Source organism: Rhinatrema bivittatum, unplaced genomic scaffold, assembly GCF_901001135.1.
Source record: "Rhinatrema bivittatum unplaced genomic scaffold, aRhiBiv1.1, whole genome shotgun sequence".
Taxonomy (NCBI): Eukaryota; Metazoa; Chordata; class Amphibia; order Gymnophiona; family Rhinatrematidae; genus Rhinatrema; species Rhinatrema bivittatum.
In genome coordinates this window covers 1-19154 of record NW_021821184.1, presented here as the reverse complement: position 1 = coordinate 19154, position 19154 = coordinate 1, and the positions used below count along the sequence as shown (strand labels likewise).

The 19154-nt window shown below is 48.4% G+C and overlaps 1 protein-coding gene across 1 annotated transcript in view; it reads right to left on the bottom strand.

Moving 5' to 3' along the window:
- The window catches only part of LOC115082507 (rab3 GTPase-activating protein non-catalytic subunit-like), a 29898-nt gene extending 11077 nt beyond the window's left edge, over positions 1-18821 (bottom strand). The window contains exons 1-6 of the mRNA XM_029586734.1: positions 18313-18821; positions 10636-10671; positions 9471-9545; positions 8793-9011; positions 6629-6718; positions 6303-6524 (exon numbers count right to left, since the gene is read on the bottom strand). Of these exons, the coding sequence (XP_029442594.1) occupies positions 6303-6524; positions 6629-6718; positions 8793-9011; positions 9471-9545; positions 10636-10671; positions 18313-18429 (759 nt within the window). The 5' untranslated portion in view covers positions 18430-18821. The remainder of the gene's footprint in view (positions 1-6302; positions 6525-6628; positions 6719-8792; positions 9012-9470; positions 9546-10635; positions 10672-18312) is intronic.
- Between the last annotated feature and the right edge of the window lie 333 nt (positions 18822-19154).

Genomic DNA, 19154 nt, shown 5'->3' with positions numbered 1-19154 from the left:
CATTTGGTCGCCCTTCTCTGTACCTTCTCCATCGCAATTATATCTTTTTTGAGATGCGGCAACCAGAATTGTACACAGTATTCAAGGTGCGGTCTCACCATGGAGCGATACAGAGGCATTATGACATTTTCCGTTTTATTCACCATTCCCTTTCTAATAATTCCCAACATTCTGTTTGCTTTTTTGACTGCCGCAGCACACTGAACCGATGATTTCAATGTGTTAACCACTATGGCGCCTAGATCTCTTTCTTTGGTGGTAGCTCCTAATATGGAACCTAACAATGTGTAACTATAGCATGGGTTATTTTTCCCTATATACATTACCTTGCACTTATCTACATTAAATTTCATCTGCCATTTCGATGCCCAATTTTCCAGTCTTATAAAGTCTTCCTGCAATTTATCACAATCTGCTTGTGATTTAACTACTCTGAATAAACCTAAGCACATTGGGATAGGAAGATAACTTTTACCCTTCAACTTTCCCTCATAAGCAAGCCACTACCTGCACTCTAAGTGAGTTGAAAGTCAGGCCTTTGACTAAACCATATTGAAGGAAAGACAAATGTGATACAACAAAGACCACAAGGCCTGTACTCTTTCAGTCATGCACCATGCCTCAAAGACCTTCCAGACCTGAACATATGACAACAAAGTTGACGTCCGTCTAGCTTGTAGAAGAGTAGTTATAACCACCTCCGGGTATCCTCTTCATCCCAAACGCCAAGCCGCTAGACAAATGCGATCTGCCTGGTCTGAAAATATGGGGCCTTGCCGAAGAAGACGAGGAAGGTGACTGAAATGTATCGGTCCATCCATTGCTAGGTTGACCAGATCTACAAATCACGGCCGACATGACCACCCTGGGGCTACCAACACCACATCCCCCTGGATGCTTCTCTATCTGATGCAAAATATTGCCTACTAGAGGCCAAGGAGAGAATATGTAAAGTAGAATCACCCGAGGCCAAGGTATCACCAAAGCATAGACTCCCTCGGCTCCGTATTCCCTTCTTCGGCCGAAAAAACGAGGTGCTTTCGCATAAGAACATGCCATACTGAGTCAGACCAAGGGTCCATCAAGCCCAGATCCTGTTTCCAACAGTGGCCAATCCAGGCCATAAGAACCTGGCAAGTACCCAAAAACTAAATCTATCCCATGCTACTGTTGCTAATAATAGCAGTGGCTATTCTCTAAGTCAACACTGAGTCGAGTCGCCATCAGATCCAAATGAGGACAGCCCCACCTCTCTCGGATGAGCTGCATCGCCAATTCTGCCAATTCCCACTCTCCTGGATCCAGCATTTTGCAACTGAGAAAATCCACCTAGACGTTTTCGACCCCCGTGATATGAGATGCCACTATCTGAGCCATGTGCTGTTCCACCCAAAAAATCAACTCTTGAGCCTCCTGTGCTGCCCCTCGACTCTTGGTGCCTCCCTGTCGATTGATGTATGCTACAGTCATCTCACTGTCCGACAAAACTCACACTGAGCAGCCTTGAACCAAAGGCAGAAAGGCAAGTAACGCCAACCGCACTGCTCTGGTCTCCAAATGATTGATAGACCACGAGGCTTCTTCCGACAACCAAGTGCCCTGGGCTGACTGTCGCTGGCATACTGCCCTCCCATCCAGAGAGACTGGCATTTGTAGTAATAATTACCCAATTCAGGACCTCCAGATCGACATCACATGCCTGTAGCCATCAAGACAGACTGTCCCGAATCAGAGCATCAAGAGACACAGGCTGATGAAAGGCCTCCGATAACAGATTCCACCTCGCCCACAGCGCCCTCTGAAGTGGCCTCATATGTGCAAAGGCCCGCATACTAACTCCAGCGTGGAAGCCAAGGACCCCAGAACCTGCAAAAAATCCCAGGCTCGGAGTACCCTCAATGCTAACAAGTGCCAAACTTGCTTCTGTAACCTGCATACTCTCTCCTCCGTGAGGAAGACCTTGCTCTGCCTCATATCGAACTGAGCTCCCAGATAGTCAGAGACGGGTTCATGTGGCTCTTTGTCAGATTCACCATTTATTTAATCTATTTAACAGTTTTTCTATACCGACATTAGTAGGCACATCATGTCTGTTTACATTAAAACTCAAGATTGGAAAGGTACAAAGAACAGGGAGCAGGGGAAATAGGACAACTAGTGGAAACTTGTGCAACAAAAGAGTGTTACAGTTCAAGTAGGCTATAAAGGGAGCCTGAAAATAATAACTAGATAATTAACAATTTAGTAAGATAACTGGTAACTGATGAATAACAGATAGATAACTGATAAATACGGAGGTCAATAGTTGGCGGCCAGGTGGGGGGCATGCGTGAGTCTAGTCAGGGTAAGCCTGACTAGACTCACAGGGTAAGCCTGGTGGAAGAGCCATCCAACCTAGAGATTCCAGGATATGAATCACCTTTTGCACCATGGTGCGACACCTGGCTTCCGACTCTTGATGAGCCAATCGAGATAAGGGTGTATCTGCACCCCTCGTACCGAAGAGCTGCTACCACTACCAACATGACGTTGGCGAAGGTGCGTGGTGACGTGGCCAGCCCAAAAGGTAAGAGCCTGAAACTGGAAATGCTGACCCAGCACCATAAATCTCAGAAAGCACTGGTGATGCTGATGAATGGGAATGTGCAGGTACGCCTCCGTCAAGTCCAAAGAAGCCAGAAACTCTTGGTTGTGCACTGCCACAATCACCTTGTAAAGGTCTCCTTGTAAAATCTTGGAACCTTTAATGCTACATTTACTCGTTTCAAGTTCAGAATGGGGCGAAAGGTGCCTTCTTTCTTTGGATCTACAAAGTAAATGGAGTTTTGACCCTTGCCCTGTTCGTTCAGAGTGACCAGAACTACGCCCCTAAGCTCTGCAACCTGTCTAAAGTCTTCTGAAACTGCCCGATGCTTTTCTAATGACCCGCAGAGGGAGACTAGAAAGAAGTCGCGAACGGTACGCGCAAACTCCAACGTGCAGCCATCTCTTATTACACTGAGAATCCACTGATTCTGAGTGATCTTGGTCCACTCCCTGTAAAATCGAGCTAGGCAATCCCCAAATAAAGGAACGCTGGAGTGGAATGGCCTCACCTCATTGTGAGAATTTTGCCCCTATAGCTCCACCTCCTGTGGAAGCTCTAAAGGCCTATGACCTCCATGAAAGGACTGTCCCAAGGCCTGAGCATGAGGAAAGAATTGCTTCTGCAACGCTGGCGCACCTCTTGGATCACAAGACCACCTGCTTTCTCAAAAATGCGCATGAGACTGAAAAGCCTGCTTGCTTCTAGGCTTGTCCTCCAGCAACCTTATTCTCATCCAGTTGTTTCATCAATTGCTCCAGGTCTTCACCAAATAAAAGATACCCTTTCAAAAGTAGTGAACCCAACTGGGATGTGGAAGATGCATCCGCTGACCGATTATGCAGCCACAATAACCACCTGGCTGACACCGTGGATCCCATAATAAGAGATGAAGTTCTCACCAAATCGTACAAAGCATCTGCTACGCACATGATCAATGCCTTCAAGCGTTCTGTGTTAAGCTCCTCCTCGTCACCAGACTTCGCTTGTGCGTCCTGAAATCGCATCTAGCACAGACATGCTTTTTGCATGAAGCTGGAATAAATGGCGGCCTGAAGACTCAAAGCAGACACCTCAAAGATTCTTTTGGCATGGATCTCCAACTTCCGATCCTGAACATCCTTCAAAGCTGTGGCACCCGCAACGGGGATAGTCGTCTTCTTTGTGATTGCTGAAACTGTCGCGTCCACTTTTGGTAGAGAAAAAAGCTCTAATGTCTGCTCAGGCAAGGGATAAAGCTTCAACATTGCTCTTCCCACTCTTAAGCTGGAGTTGGGAGTACTCCATTCACAATCCACCATTTTTTCACGGGCTTATGATAAGGAAACGTAGTCAAGGGGCCCCTAAGGCCATCGAGGACTGCATCTGCCCCATCCATGTCCAAATCTTCCTGAGGGATCTTCAGCCCCAGCTCCTCAAGACCTTGAGGAATCAGAGGACCCAACTCTTCCCTCCGAAACAAACGGAGAATCTTGGGGTCAACCCCCTCCTAAACCGGAAGAGCCTCCATGTCCTCCCCTGGGGCTATATCAGTCACCTTCTGATCAGCACCCTGAATTCCTGACAATGCTACCTCCATATCCTTGGGGGTCTCCAGGAACCCAACAGTCAGCTGAGTCATCACCCTTCCTGGTTCTAACAAGCGCTGCACCCTGGGCCCAGCCATGAATTCGGAAGCCATCAGGAACAGAGCCAGGTATGCCAGCCCCGTCTGCTGGTATCCCATCCCTTCCTGCTGTGCTAAATAAGCTTGATGGAGCAGTAGAATAAATTCAGAGGAAAAAGAGCGGGGAGCCGATGGAAAAGGGGGGACCCGATCCCCCACCACCCCCTGAAGCAGGCAAATCCAGCACAGCTGTTCCTCTGTGCCCCCTGCCCCTCCATGGGACCCGGATGGACGGGGGAAGTCTTGGAGGAAGATCCCCCTCCCCCTCTGACGGCAGGGGCAAAAGTGTCCGAGAACCCAAAATGGCCGCCGCTCCCGCATTGAGGGAGCCAGCAGGCCCGATGCGCTTTGAACTGTCATTGTCAATACTCCTTGCGGCGATCGAGTTGACACCGATCTTCTGGCGTTTCGTGGCTATCGGAGGCTGAGAAGACCCTTCACACACCCCCCCCCTCCCAAAACTTAGGCAAAGCCCAGCGCAGCTTAAACATGCTGGGACCGTTTCACATGCACAGCATGCTGAGCCACGCACCATCGCCCTTGCCAGCGGGACATGAAACACCCTCCAAGCCCCAGGGAAGAGCAAAAGAGCTTGAGCAGTGCCACCAACCGATCATATGAAGGGGGAAACCCTGGAGGCCTTACCGCTCAAGCTGCTCCTTTCTGCAACTTTTTTTTTTTTAATTTAACTTTAATCACAAAAAACAGCAAAGGCTCCCCTTTCCTAAACCTGTAACAGAGCTGTCCAGCTCAGAACAGCCAAAAAGAAGAAAGGAGAGGGAGAGACTCAAAGGAAAGCAGTGGGGGAACAAAACCCCACGACCTGAGCCCAGAGCCGCCTAAACGACCTCATGAAGAGGAGGGATCTGGACCACCAGAGTTATACCCCACGGACCAACAAGGAGCAAGCGTACCTCGTCCAAACAGGGATCCTAACCCCTGGGAAGAAGGCTCAGAAAAAAAAGAACTTAACCGACTGTAGAACTGCAGGTTTTTGCACCAGCCACCATCTGCTGGAGACAGAGAAATACTGAGGAACTGCAGGTGGCACCAGGTATTATGAAGCAGTGTCAGTTGAACTTTCTCTGTCTCCATCTGCTGGCAAGGATGCATAAACCCAGGAGTCTGGACTGATCCGGATACGTACCGGGAACATCCATTTTCTAAAGCACAAAGGTTGTAAGCTCCTGCGTCAGGGCCTTCCTGTTTTCTGTACCTAGGTGGCTTTACATTTATTTAACTTTCATGTCTCCCAAAGTTCCCCATACTAATGCAGTGATAAAGATAGTGATTGAGCTTTATAATCATATTTCAGTACCAGTTTACTTTTCAATAATAAACATCTGCAGGAACACACACTATCTTCACTATGTATAAAAACATGCACAGACTGGAAGGAGGTGGTAGGATTTGGGTATGAGGTGATGGCAGGACGTGGCAGGGCCATTGAAAAGGGTAAGTGAGATGGGTGACTGCCCAGGGTGCACCAATAATCTCGTCAGAGGAGGGGGAACAGAGTGCCAGTACTCTGCACAGCTACTTTAGCTGTAGGGGTTTTCCTGTGTTCTTACATAGTTGGGTCATTGGAGGGGGACATCATCTGGGGATGTCCCACCTGCCCAGTGCATCAGTTGATCCAGGAATACTTGGACAGGGGTATGAGCAGCAGACAGAGAGGTGGTGGGAGAACTGTGCCAGTGCACGCCTACAGTCCTGCAGCAGCCCTACACCTCTTCTCATGGATTTTCTTTTGAAACAGAAACTCATGAGAGCTGGGGGGGGGGGGGGGGGTTAGCATGTCAGCTCACAGCCCCAAACTCAGTAGATCTAGCGGATGTCTCTATGCAGCAGAATAGCATGCAGCACACTAATGTCAAGGCAACAATTTTCTGCATTGGAGAAAAAAAAAGTACAAGTGAAGGATTGAGGATAGGATAAAGGAAACAGAAAAACGGTAGAGGGAAAGAGGCAGTAAATATGGAGCTTGCAAATTAGGTGTTCGATCTCATTCTCAATTCTTTAATACATTGTAACTAAAAAATGTAGAATTACCTCTTCTCCCAGATGATCCATTCCATAGCTATATAATTCACACACATGGTGACGCCTGATCACATCCTCATTGACTTGAAGATGCTGGGCCATTTCCACAGCTAATTCTGGCCAATCCAGATCCTTCCCGGCAAGCAGGGCAGGCACCTCTTCTGAAGCAACTGCTGGGGTTCTGGTCTGGTGTTGTACCTGAACTGCTGCACTGACAACCTTCATTAAAAACTTGGAGCGGGAATTAAAAAGAGTGGCATTGATTTAATTTGTTTAAAAACTTGCATCCCCTTTAAAATGAAAAACAAAAACCCAAGCAAACAACGTCCATGTACCTGTTGTCGTAAACATATTAAATTAGGGTCCATATCTCCACTGGGTAGCAACTGTATAGAAGCCAGGTCCTTAAAAAAAGCATTTTTGCCCTAAGAGAGAAAAAAAAGCTATTCATGTATTAGTTGTACGGGGAAAGAGTTGTATATGAGAATCACAACAAACAGAGAAATCTATGACCTGTACCTAGACACCTGGGACACAAACTCAGGTGAATGATGTCTGCGCAATTATAATATTACATACAGTGGCCTATGTACTAGCCCACAGTCTGTACAGGGACAGGTCTTCAAACCACAGAGTGTGTATGTACTCACAGCTGAGAGTGCATCACCCAATCAAAACTAGAGCCCAGAACAGTACACTCTTGTGAAGATTTGATGTCCTTCGGAGTGAGGAAACTCACACAAGGATGAGATTTGTACAATGTTCTCTCAACCTAGCTTGATGGACTCTCTACCTCTCTCTCTCACTTTGCGGTGATACCTATGCGAAGCGCTCAGATAGTGCACATGGCGATAAATAAGCTATTACCATAAAACACGCCCCTCTTCCTATCGCATGAGATAGTTTGATGAATCTAGCCCTCAGGGAGAGCAGAGCATTTTTTATCTTTATTATTTTTAATTATTGGGTCTTTGTGACTGCTGCTTTAAAATATTTATTGGTGTCTATACATTTTTTTCTATAAGTTTTAATTATTGGGTATTCCATTCATCAAAAGACCTAAAAACACTAATGTTCTGCAAATTCTACATTGACCTTCAGACGTCTGATCATCCCAACTCTCAACTGAACTCTCAGTTGTAACCCTCTTAATACATTCTCTTCACCCTGAACCTGCATACCCTCCTCATCCAACCTAATAATGCTCTCTGGACTTGATATGCTTATTTCTGATATTGTTCAAATTGTTTTTACTGTTGTACAACTGCTAAGAAAATGTATAACGTTCACATTGCTTTTCTGTTACACAACTGCTAAGAAAAATGTATTTTTGTAAACCGTTGTGATGGCTCTACCGAATGACGGTATATAAAACTCAACAAATAAATAAATCGGCTGTTTTGAATTCTGTTCTTTTATTATTATGGTTTTATTGCTATTGATTTTATATTTTTTGGTTTGTTTTCTGAAGACTGGCGATTTTTCTTTTTCCTCTGTTGCTCTGCATACAGAGTCTCTGGCTTGTTGAGGTTTCCAGTTCAGCTTTTGTCTGCATGTTTCCATTTATACTTTAGTCTCTCTATTCTTTGTTAGGTGAGAGTCTGCACATGTGACTGAGGTGAGGTATTGCTGGCATGAATTTCTGTGTAGGGCTCTATAGCAGCCTGGCTGGTTCTGTTTTCCTAATAGGAAGAGTATTAGAGTTTTAAGGCCTGGTGTAACGTTTTCAGTGTTGCCTTTTCTTAGGTAAGGTGGTTACTTTTGAGTGCTGGTATGGGAGGTTTACTCTTTATGTAATTTCTGTTCAGAAAGAGCACTCTTAGAACATAAGAAATTGCCATGCTGGGTCAGACCAAGGATCCATCAAGCCCAGCATCCTGTTTCCAACAGAGGCCAAATTAGGCCACAAGAACCTGGCATAACCATAAAAGTAATACAGGGCCATTTTTTTAAAATTTGCACTGTGGATTGTAATGAGCAGTGTGTTACATGTGAGAGTTGTCCACCAGGTGCATAACAATGGTAAAAAGGTTGAGAACCACTGCTGTAGAGGGAGTGACCACAGTCTGAGAATAACGGAAAGAGGGAGGGAGTTGTGTCATTGCCTTAGTAGGTATCAGTGAGAGGAAATGTGTCAAGAATCAGTGGTCTAAATACAGATCAAATGACCAGTCAACTAAAGGGCAAGTTATTCTCCATTGTGAATGGAAATCCCTTGAGTCTACCCGCTGTAAAAATCTAATTATATATATGAAAATGGTGACATAAACTGGAACTGTCTATGCGTTGAAATATCACACACAATTTCTAAGGATGAGCTCTTATAATACCACCTGGTGCTAGTTTAAGAGTCGCACTGGAAGCGATACCAGCTCTGCAGGGTTTACAGTAAGAACTTGAGAAACTAGAAAAAAAATCTCAAGGTTATGCTTCCTGATGAAGTCAAGGGAAAGAGTAAAAAGAAAGAGAGCAGAGGAAACACAAAATCTTAAGTCATACCTTACTATCAAAGAGCGCCAGCGGCTTAACGGATTTCAGTGAGAATCTCATTATTCCATACAAGACAGAAGACAACACAGAATGATGCTCCACCAATGGGTAGTGGATGTGTTTCTGCTCTAGGGCTATCTCCACTATTGAGGAAGGGCCTTCCACCGACATCCACACGTCTTCCGTATCCAGCAATGGTGCCTGCATCTCGTCGCAATGAACATCAGCCTGGTACACCAATGCAGAGAATAGTGTCAGGCCCACAAGAAACATACAATCTTCCCTTCCAACCAGAAATGCCTACATGTGGGCTTAAGTCTTTCTAATGCAAGCTGTCAATACGAATGGGAAAATTTAAATTTTACCTGGTCAGCACGACCTTTTCAAAGTAAAACCGCTCTCTTTATATGTAACTAACTCCTCAATTCTGTAATGCACAAAGCTGCTTCTTGACTCCAACAAATATAGTCAGGGATGAGTAACAGAAAGCAAGATTGGTTTCTCTTTACCATCCACATCCATCTTGTATAAATTGTGTTATATATATTTGTGATGTAAGTACAGTTTGAACACAAATTGGCTACACAGATTAAGAATTAAGTTGACTGCATTATTTTAGTTGATTGCTCTTTTTAATGTGATGTTTCTTTTGTCACTTATCTTCTCTTGGACTGGCACGTGTCTTACCTCCATCAATGTCTGGAGGAGATCGCAGCAAGACCCAAGGAATGAAGTCATTGCAGTGTCACTCATTCCTACATCCTATTGAAAAAAAAAAATTCAACTAGCCAGATTCTTCTGGAAGAGATTTTAGATGCATTTTACTCATGAGACATAAGGATGGCATTTTACTGACACAGTTTTGGCTGCCACTTAGGCTAAAGCACTAACAGCTGAGTACCTCACCACTGACCTCTGTAATGGGTACCCAGTGATTTAGTTTGGTGTTTCCAGTTCTGTCTCCAGATGAAAAAGTTCCACCACAAAATTGGGAATAAATCAGTGCAACTGTCAGAGGAGACTCAGGACTGAGCTGGAATTGAAGTGAAATAGTGTACTGCAATGGTAGATTCTGACCTGTTCGGACACTCAAAAGTGTAATTCTCTTTTTCCCTGGGGACTGTAAGCTGCTGAAGGTTTGCTATTTAGCTCAGAGCTGCTTCATGTCTGGGTAGAGACTCAAATGAATTTGGGATCTTTTTCACAAAATGTTAATAAGTTTAGAAAATTAACTTATAGAGATTTTTGGGGGTGGTGTTCTGGCTGCTGCTGAGTCAGCGGGAGACCGGGTATACTATGAAGGAAGCTAACTGGATCAAGTATTCACGAATGATGGGTTTGGAGGGAACCACGGTCCATGCGCCTTACTCGGAGGACTACTGTTACAATGACTGGGTTAAATGGGGAGACTGAGGAATCAAACATGGGCAAGGCAAAATACTCATATTACAATTATTCATGGACATGCAGTCTTTTAAACATTATTTGTAATTTTAAATAACAGCCCTCTGAAATGATGTTAAGTAGAGCCTTGGGGTAACTTGTCCAAATATGAAAAAGCCTCACAGCACCTCTTAAAGGTGGCCGAGACTACGATCCTGAAGAAGGCCGACCATGTAACCTTATTGCACAATAGTCATGAGCCAGCCGCTCCTACCTCCACCAACATCCATTTTGATTAATATTAAACTGGAGAGAAAATAGAGCAGCTATTGTAAAACATGTTCAGCTGAACCCAAGAGTTCTGTTTTTGGTCTGCTGTAATCTGTCTGTTTTATCCAGGCTAAAAATAACTAGCTGCTTGTACAAAAAACACACTTGTAATTCTGATCTGTATCAAAAGTGCACTTACCCGTCTGCATAATCTGTCCTTTGGAGCTTTCCCAACCTAACAAATAAGGAATTTCAGGTTATAAACATGGAGGTCCATATTTAAACATCATTTAGATAGTTAACTGTCTAAATGGCTTATCTAGCTTTATTCAGCCCTTATTCGGCTACATTCTAGCTGTGTCACTAGTTACCTAGCTAGAATTTAGCCGGATAAGTTGGGGGCATTCCATGGGCGGCCAGGAAGTGTTTCGGGGAGTGGTCGAGTTAGCCGGAAAAGTTAAAGGATATTTGAAGTTAGCTGGTCACCTTCTGTGGCTAACTCTGATCAGGCCTTAGGGCTGTCCTAGTTAGCTGATTATAAATAACAGACTAACTTTAAAGATAGCTGCACCGCTGAATCTATACCACTAGTTAGCTGGTTATGTATGATCGGTAGTACAGCAGCTGAATATGGACACCCTGTCATGCCGGGACAATATTAGAATTTTTTACTCAGAACTTGAACAAGTGAAAGGTTTGACACTAACATTAGAGAATTTATGAAATGGAAAAGAAAATTATTCCTTACCTGCTAATTTTCGTTCCTGTAGTACCATGGACCAGTCCAGACGGTGGGTTATGTCCCCCGTCCAGCAGATGGAGTCAGAACAGAGCTCGAGAGTGGCACCTCATAGGCTAGCGCACCCTCTGCTGGAGCTCAGTATCATGAATAACAAAGCTGAAAATAGCCAGGTAAAGAAACAAGTTGGATCAAGAACCTGAAGTGAAAACATCAAAAACAATAACAGGTGCGACCAGCAACCCAGGTCGCAACAGGCAAACTTGTGAGGAGCTGCAACCTCGAACAAAACCAGGTAGACGAGGAAAAGTAGACAATAAGACAGCTATACAGTCAAGAACCCGAGCAGGAGCTTAAATCCCAGAGTGGTGGGCGTCTGGACTGGTCCATGGTACTACAGGAACGAAAATTAGCAGGTAAGGAATAATTTTCTTTTCCCTGTACGTACCAGGACCAGTCCAGACGGTGGGATGTACCAAAGCTTCCCTAAACCGGGTGGGCCCCCGAAAGCCCTGCTCGGAGGACCTGATCGCCAAAGTGGCCAGATCCCGAGGGAGCCAGGTGCAACCGATAGTGCCTGGCGAACGTATGCAGCGACTTCCATGTCGCCGCCCGGCAGATCTCCTGTGGCGAGACGGAACGAGACTCAGCCCAGGAAGTTGCCTGCGAGCGAGTAGAGTGAGCTCGGACGCCCCTGGGTGGATCCCGCCCAGAACCAATGTAGGCCGCCGAGATGGCATCCTTGATCCAGCGGGCAATGGTCGTCTTTGACGCGGCGGCACCCTTCTTAGGTCCCGACCAGAGGACAAACAGATGATCGGAGACCCGGAAGTCATTGGTAACCCCCAAGTAGTGGAGGAGCACTCGCTTCATGTCCAGGTGTCGGAGCGCCCGAGACTCCTCTGGAGAGAAAGCCGGGAGTTCAATCGTCTGGTTCAAATGGAACGAAGAAACCACCTTCGGCAGGAAGGCAGGCACTGTACGAAGCGAGATCCCGGCATCCGAAATACGTAGGTAAGGCTCCCTGCAGGATAGCGCTTGCAGTTCCGAGATACGACGAGCGGAGCATATCGCTAAGAGGAAAACCGTCTTCATGGTGAGATCCTTGAGAGTAGAACCTTGGAGAGGTTCGAACGGAGCACCCGCCAGGGCCCGGAGCACTAGATTAAGATTCCACGACGGGCAGGGGTCCCTGACCGGAGGCCGGAAATGCTGCACTCCCTTCAGAAATCGGGCGATGTCCGGATGGAGAAGGAGAGAAGTCGTGGACTGTAGCAGAACATTCAAGGCCGCTACTTGTACTCTGAGAGAATTGTACGCGAGGCCCTTATCCAATCCATCCTGTAAGAACAGAAGGATTAGAGAAACCGTCGCCTCCGTGGGCCGGGCCCCATGAGTGGCACACCAGGACTCGAAGACTTTCCACACTCGAACATAGGCAACAGAAGTGGAAGTCTTGCGGGCCTTAAGCATCGTCGAAATCACCGCCTCCGGATAGCCCCTGCGACGGAGGCGGCGCCGCTCAAAAGCCATGCCGCAAGACAAAAGAGTTCTGCCTGGTCGAAAAATACCGGACCCTGGTGCAGGAGCCGGGGGTGATGACCCAGACGAATCGGTCCGTCCACTGCCAGGAGTAGCAGGTCCGCGAACCAGGGACGTCGCGCCCATTCCGGAGCCACGAGAATCACGAGGCCCGCGTGGTTCTCTATCCTGCGAATGACCTTGCCCACTAGGGGCCAGGGAGGGAAGACATAGAGCAACTGGTCGGCTGGCCATGGCAGCACGAGAGCATCTACTCCCTCCGCGCCGCGCTCCCGTCGGCGACTGAAGAAGCGCGGGGCCTTGGTGTTGGCCGCCGTCGCCATTAAATCCAGTCGCGGAGTCCCCCAGCGGCGAACAAGGAGTTCCATCGCGTCGTCGGAGAGAGACCACTCGCCGGGGTCCAGCCGCTGTCGACTGAGGTAATCCGCTTGGATATTGTCCACCCCGGCAATGTGCGAGGCCGCGAGCCGGGCGAGATGGCGTTCCGCCCATTCCATCAGGAGAGTGGTTTCGGTGGAGACGTGCTCGCTCCTCGTTCCGCCCTGACGATTGATGTAAGCCACGGTGGTCGCGTTGTTGGAGAGAATCCGCACCTCCCTGTTCCGAACCAAAGGGAGAAAACGCTGGAGCGCTAGTCGAACCGCCCTGGTCTCCAAGCGATTGATCGGCCACCGAGACTCCTCCGAGGTCCACAGGCCCTGTGTGGCGCTGCGGTCGCAGACGGCGCCCCAACCCACGAGGCTGGCGTCCGTGGTCACCACCACCCAGGTGGGAATTTCGAGCGAAACGCCGCGAGCCAGGTGGGACGGCACCAACCACCACTTGAGGCTGTCCCGAGCCGCCTGAGGAAGAGGCAGAATCACTTGATACTCCTGTGAGACCGGTTTCCAACGAGAGAGCAGCGACGCCTGCAGGGGACGCAGGCGTGCAAATGCCCAGGGTACCATGTCGATCGTGGAAGCCATCACACCCAGGAGTTGTAGATAATTCCAAGCGGTGGGTTCTGTCAAGGACGCGAACTGACATATGTGCTCCCTTAAGGAGAGGGCCTTGTCTGACCGCAGGAACACCATGCCCTGTTGCGTGTCGAAGGTCGCGCCCAGGAAGTCCAAGCGTTGAGACGGAACGAGGGAACTCTTGTGGAGGTTCACGACCCAGCCCAGGGAGCGCAGGACCTCTAAGACCCTGGCCACCGAGGCTTGTCCATGCGAGAAGGACTTTGCCCGCACCAGCCAGTCGTCCAGGTAGGGATGCACTAAGATCCCCTCCTTTCGAAGGGCCGCCGCCACTACCACCATGATCTTGGTGAAGGTCCGCGGAGCCGTCGCAAGTCCGAAGGGTAGGGCCCGAAACTGGAAATGCTGTCCGAGAATCTTGAAGCGAAGGTAACGCCTGTGGTCCGGGCGTATGGGAATGTGTAGGTACGCTTCCATCAGATCCAAGGAAGCCAGGAGCTCCCCCCGGTGCACTGCGGCAATTACCGAACGCAGTGTCTCCATGCGAAAACGGCTGACCCGCAGGGACCGGTTGACCTCCTTCAAATCCAGTATGGGCCGGAACGACCCGTCCTTCTTGGGTACTACGAAGTAGATGGAATAGTGCCCCGAGCCCACCTCGGCGAAGGGGACGGGCACAATAGCCTCTATATCCTGGAGTCGGTCCAGAGTTTGCTGGACCGCCATTCTCTTGAGCTCGGAGCCGCATGGGGAGAAGAGAAACTTGTCCCGTGGCGGACGGACAAATTCCAAGGCGTAGCCGTGCTGGATGGTGTCCAGGACCCACTGATCTGCGGTAATGTTTGCCCACTCCTCGAAGAATTCCGAGAGTCGACCCCCGATGGGGGGACCGGAGGAGTGGGCCGCTCTGGCATCATTGGGTAGATTTGGCAGGGGTATTCCCCTGCCCCGAGCCCTCTCTCGCGGGCCTCCGCCCGCGAAAGGAACGCGACCAAGGCTGTGGCCTGCTGGGGGCTGCGCGAGGGCCCGGCTGCCGGTACGACCTGTAACGTCGCTGTGCCCTAGCTCTGGTTCTGGTGGAGGCAAACGCCCGATAGGGTCGCTGTCTATCCTCGGGTAGACGATGCACTGAGTTTTCTCCCAGCGATTTGATGATTTCATCCAGATCATTGCCAAAGAGAAACTTACCCCGAAAAGGCAGTGATCCTAAACTCGACTTAGAAGAGGCGTCCGCCGACCAATTTCGAAGCCATAACAGCCTCCGAGCGGCCACCACCGAGACCATGGAGCGGGCCAGCACACGGAAGAGGTCATACAGAGCATCCGCCCCGTAAGCGATGGCAGATTCTAGACTGTCGGCCTGGACGGCCTCATCCGGAGGCAACTGCTGAGACGTCAGGAGCTGCTGGACCCAGAGCAGACTAGCCCTCTGAGTCAACGAAGTACACATGACGGCACGCATGCCTAGGGCCGAGACTTCGAACACTTTCTTGAGGAACGTTTCCAGCTTGCGGTCTTGCGTGTCGCGTAGGGCCGTCCCGCCAGTGACCGGGATCGTCGTCCTCTTTGTCACCGCTGATACCGCCGAGTCCACCTTAGGAAACCGGACGAGATCCAAGAAATCCTCTGGCAGCGGATACAATTTTTCCATGGCACGGGAGACCCTCAATGACGCCTCGGGGGCGTCCCATTCCCCCGTGAGGAGTTGCAGGAAGGATTCATGTACCGGGAAAGCCTTCGCCCGAGGCCTGAGGGCGGCTAGAACTGGATCTCCTTTCTTTGAACACGTAGCAACCGCCGGGGCCACCGGTGCCGGAGGGTCCGGCGGCGGATCCAAATCCAGCTCTTGCAGAGTCTGTTGGAGCAGATCCTGCAGCTCTTCCCTGTGGAAGATTCGTAAGGCGCGCGGGTCGTCGCCTTCCGCTTGGCCATCCAGTTGTGCCGGATCCGGAGGGTCCGAAGGGTCACCTCCCGTCGAGGAAGCCGCTCCCACAGCACGAGGCGGGGATGGCAGAGCAGAGGTCCCTGGGACTGCCCCAGCCGGAATCCGAGGCCCGGATGGTGGTAAGGCTAGCTTAGGGATCTTGGGAGGAGAAGGCCCTGCTGGAGCACCCCCCGGATCTGACAGACCCTGTAAATATGCCATATGCATTTTTAAAATGAAATCTGGGGAGAAAAACGGCAGACCGGGGGGCGCGCCCGAAGTAGAGGCCTCCTGAGGTAGACGAATCGGCAGGCCCTCCTCGGAGCTACGCGGGAGACGCGGTACGCCCCGAGCTGCAGCATCCTCCTCCTGCGCGTTTGCCGCGCCAGAATCCCCCTCCAAAATGGCCGCCATTCCCGCCCTCGGCGAGGAAATGGCCGGCCCACGCTTCCCGGGCTGCGGGGAGGGGGGCGTCGGGAGCGAACCCGAGCCGTGCGCGGCGTCTTCCTCCTCTGGAAGGCAGCGCGGGCAAACCCCCTCCCGCGAGAGACGAGACCCCTGCTCTCCGCAGGACTCGCAACGAAAAGAGCGCGGCATCGGCACGCCGCGCGAGAAGGACGCCTCGGGGGGGGCCGAAAGAAGATCGCACCGCGGGGGGGCCGAAGTGGCCTGCACAACCCGCCCGAAGAGTCCTCAGGCACCGGCGGGAAACAACCCCTGCCGGCGCGCCCAGGCCCGAGAGAGATGTGCCGGGCCGCGGGACTGACAGTCAAAATCGCAGAAGCCGGCGCCACCGGCTGAAAACGCTGAAAGGCAAAAGCACAAAAACCAAACTTACCCAAACGTGAGTAAAGAACCGCAGGAGGAGGCAGAATAGAAATCGGAAGGCACGCCTCCTCAAAAATTAACCTGACAAAATTTGTCTTAAAACTTTTTTTTTTTTTTTTTTTTTTTTTCCAAACTAACTTGATCCAACCTGTTAACAGAAGAAGAAATGACAGGAAGAAACTCAAAGAAGAGCAAAATAAGTCCGAAAACCTGTCACTCTGGGGAAGCTCTGGTTTCCCCAACTCACATCTGCTGGAGTCAGAAAGATACTGAGCTCCAGCAGAGGGTGCGCTAGCCTATGAGGTGCCACTCTCGAGCTCTGTTCTGACTCCATCTGCTGGACGGGGGACATAACCCACCGTCTGGACTGGTCCTGGTACGTACAGGGAATTTGGAAATGCAGTGCCATAACAGGATGGAAGAGAGCATCAGATCATGTAGCATATCTGGTCTCAGAGACCTCTGTGCCCAACCGCTCACTAGACAGATATTTAAGGTTCTTTCCTAAAGAAACAGCTATGCTATAAGAGGAGGACAGAAAAGGTTCGCTATTTCAGGGTCTGTGGAAAGTCACAATCTTGCTATGTTCAGCAAACATCTAACTTTCAGGCCAATGCAATATTGGCATACGTTAAACGGGCGTTCATGACTTAGTGCACGCTCTCTTATTGCATGCAGATCCACTTCTCCTGGGCACCCAATTTAAAATTTAAATGGGCTGCCATGGTAAAAAGGAGGCACTAGAAATATTTTGTTCCCTAGCACCACCTTGGCCATTGGGTGCACAGGAGAGGTGGCTGTTGGCGTCCATTTTTCTAACCTGTGCACAGCCATGGGTTAGGAAAATGGACACTCTTTTATTGAGCATCCGTTTTCCTAACCTGACTGCTGGCACAATTTTTTTTTTTTTTTTTTTTTTTTTTACAGTTCTTTTTTGGTTCCTCCAACTTAATATCGCCATGATATTAAGTCGGAGGAACTACAGAAAAGCAGTATTTTCTGCTTTCTGTAAACTTTTGGGGCTCCTCAAGAATTAATGCTTGCTCTGGGGCAGGCATTAATTTTTTAGAGTAAAAATGTGTGCATCGGGTGCACTTTTTTTGTTTTTTGCATTGGGAGGGTAATAGCTAATAGCCTCATCAACATGAATTTACATGTGATGACTGCTATTAGATACGTGTTCGATTAAACTTGTGTTTTGGATGCACTAAGCCCCGTTTTGCATCGGGAGTTATGGACAAGTAGCCAAAATATGTGCCCAATCATGTATTGAGCTGTGCGCTGGCCACAGCATATGGTATTGCATTGGCCTGTTTGTGTCTGTCTGTGGCTGACTGAAGCTCTCGGGGCCAGCTCACCTTCAGTCTATGGCAACAACAGGCAGTGAAAAGCAGCTTAATGGACAGTAATTCCTAATGAATTTGGCTTCAAAGGCTGGCATAAGCCTCAGAGGTCAGCGAAGCCCCTTGTACCCTGGTGGTCACAGGCACACTGTGTCACATCCTAAAGAACTCCGAATCACAACTTCCACTGTTTTCTTTTTAAAGACCATGGAAATGTAGGCGTTAAACACATTGAGGTGCAAAATATTTATAAAATCACATCCTCTCTAATGGATGCAGACTGCTGGCAGTTATCACTCCAGAACCACAATCAAAACAACATTTTGGAAACCCAGCAGTTCTGTTCCCAGAACCTTGGGTCACAAAAGACTCCTGAAAACCAAAATAAATATGGAGCATACAGAAGCTTGCCTGTCTCCATAAAGCTTCCAAATGGAGTCCAATTTGTCCATTTAGCAGGGGCTCCAAAATTCAACATGTGCAACACTTTAAAGATTTCATTTGAGGGCTCAGTTATTGCCGTTGTACAATGTACAATGCTTACCTTGTCCATTAGGTAAGCAGCAGCAGAAAACCTTTTCACGATAAACGTATTCCACATCATTAAAGATATACCTAACAGAAAGAGAGAGAGAATCTCAGACTGCATTGGTGTCAGCATGGGCTCAGATTATCGGGATGAATCCTTGAATGCTTTTCTTAGACAGGTACAGGAAAAAAGTCCATACTGGCCAAGAAAATACCCACTTTTTATCCTCCTACATTTGTAATGGGTGAAATTAAATGATTCATCCTTTCTTCAGGCACAAAATATTTATTTAAATGTATTAATTGCTCATCCAAGGACTCTGAGCGATGTACAAAAAGCTTACAAATTAAAATCAAATATAATAAAATATTCTAATAACATATAGTATAGTGTTTCTATAAAAATTCTGAAAAACAAAGTTGCACATAATCAAATCAAATCCTTATAATAACACCAACAACCTGGGTACTTGCCAGGTTCTTATGGCCTGGATTGGCCACTGTTGGAAACAGGATGCTGGGCTTGATGGCCCCTTGGTGTAACCCAGCATGGCACGTTCTTAAAATATCTTCAAATAGGAATACTTTCTGACAAGCCCTATCAGGTATTCAAACAAAGTCATCTTAAATTGACATTTCTTTAATCCCTCAATGAGGATACAAGAGATATCAAAAGGAGTCTGAATTAGCTTCTGAAAAGAGCATCCTTTGGTAAAATTACTCCCTCCTGCCCCCACAAAAACTGTATCCAATTTTTCAGTTTAAACATAATAAAAAGAAACCAGGAACATAAATATAAAGACTGCTGATCTACCATATATACTTGAGGGGGAGAAAAGAGAGAGAGCGCACACATAT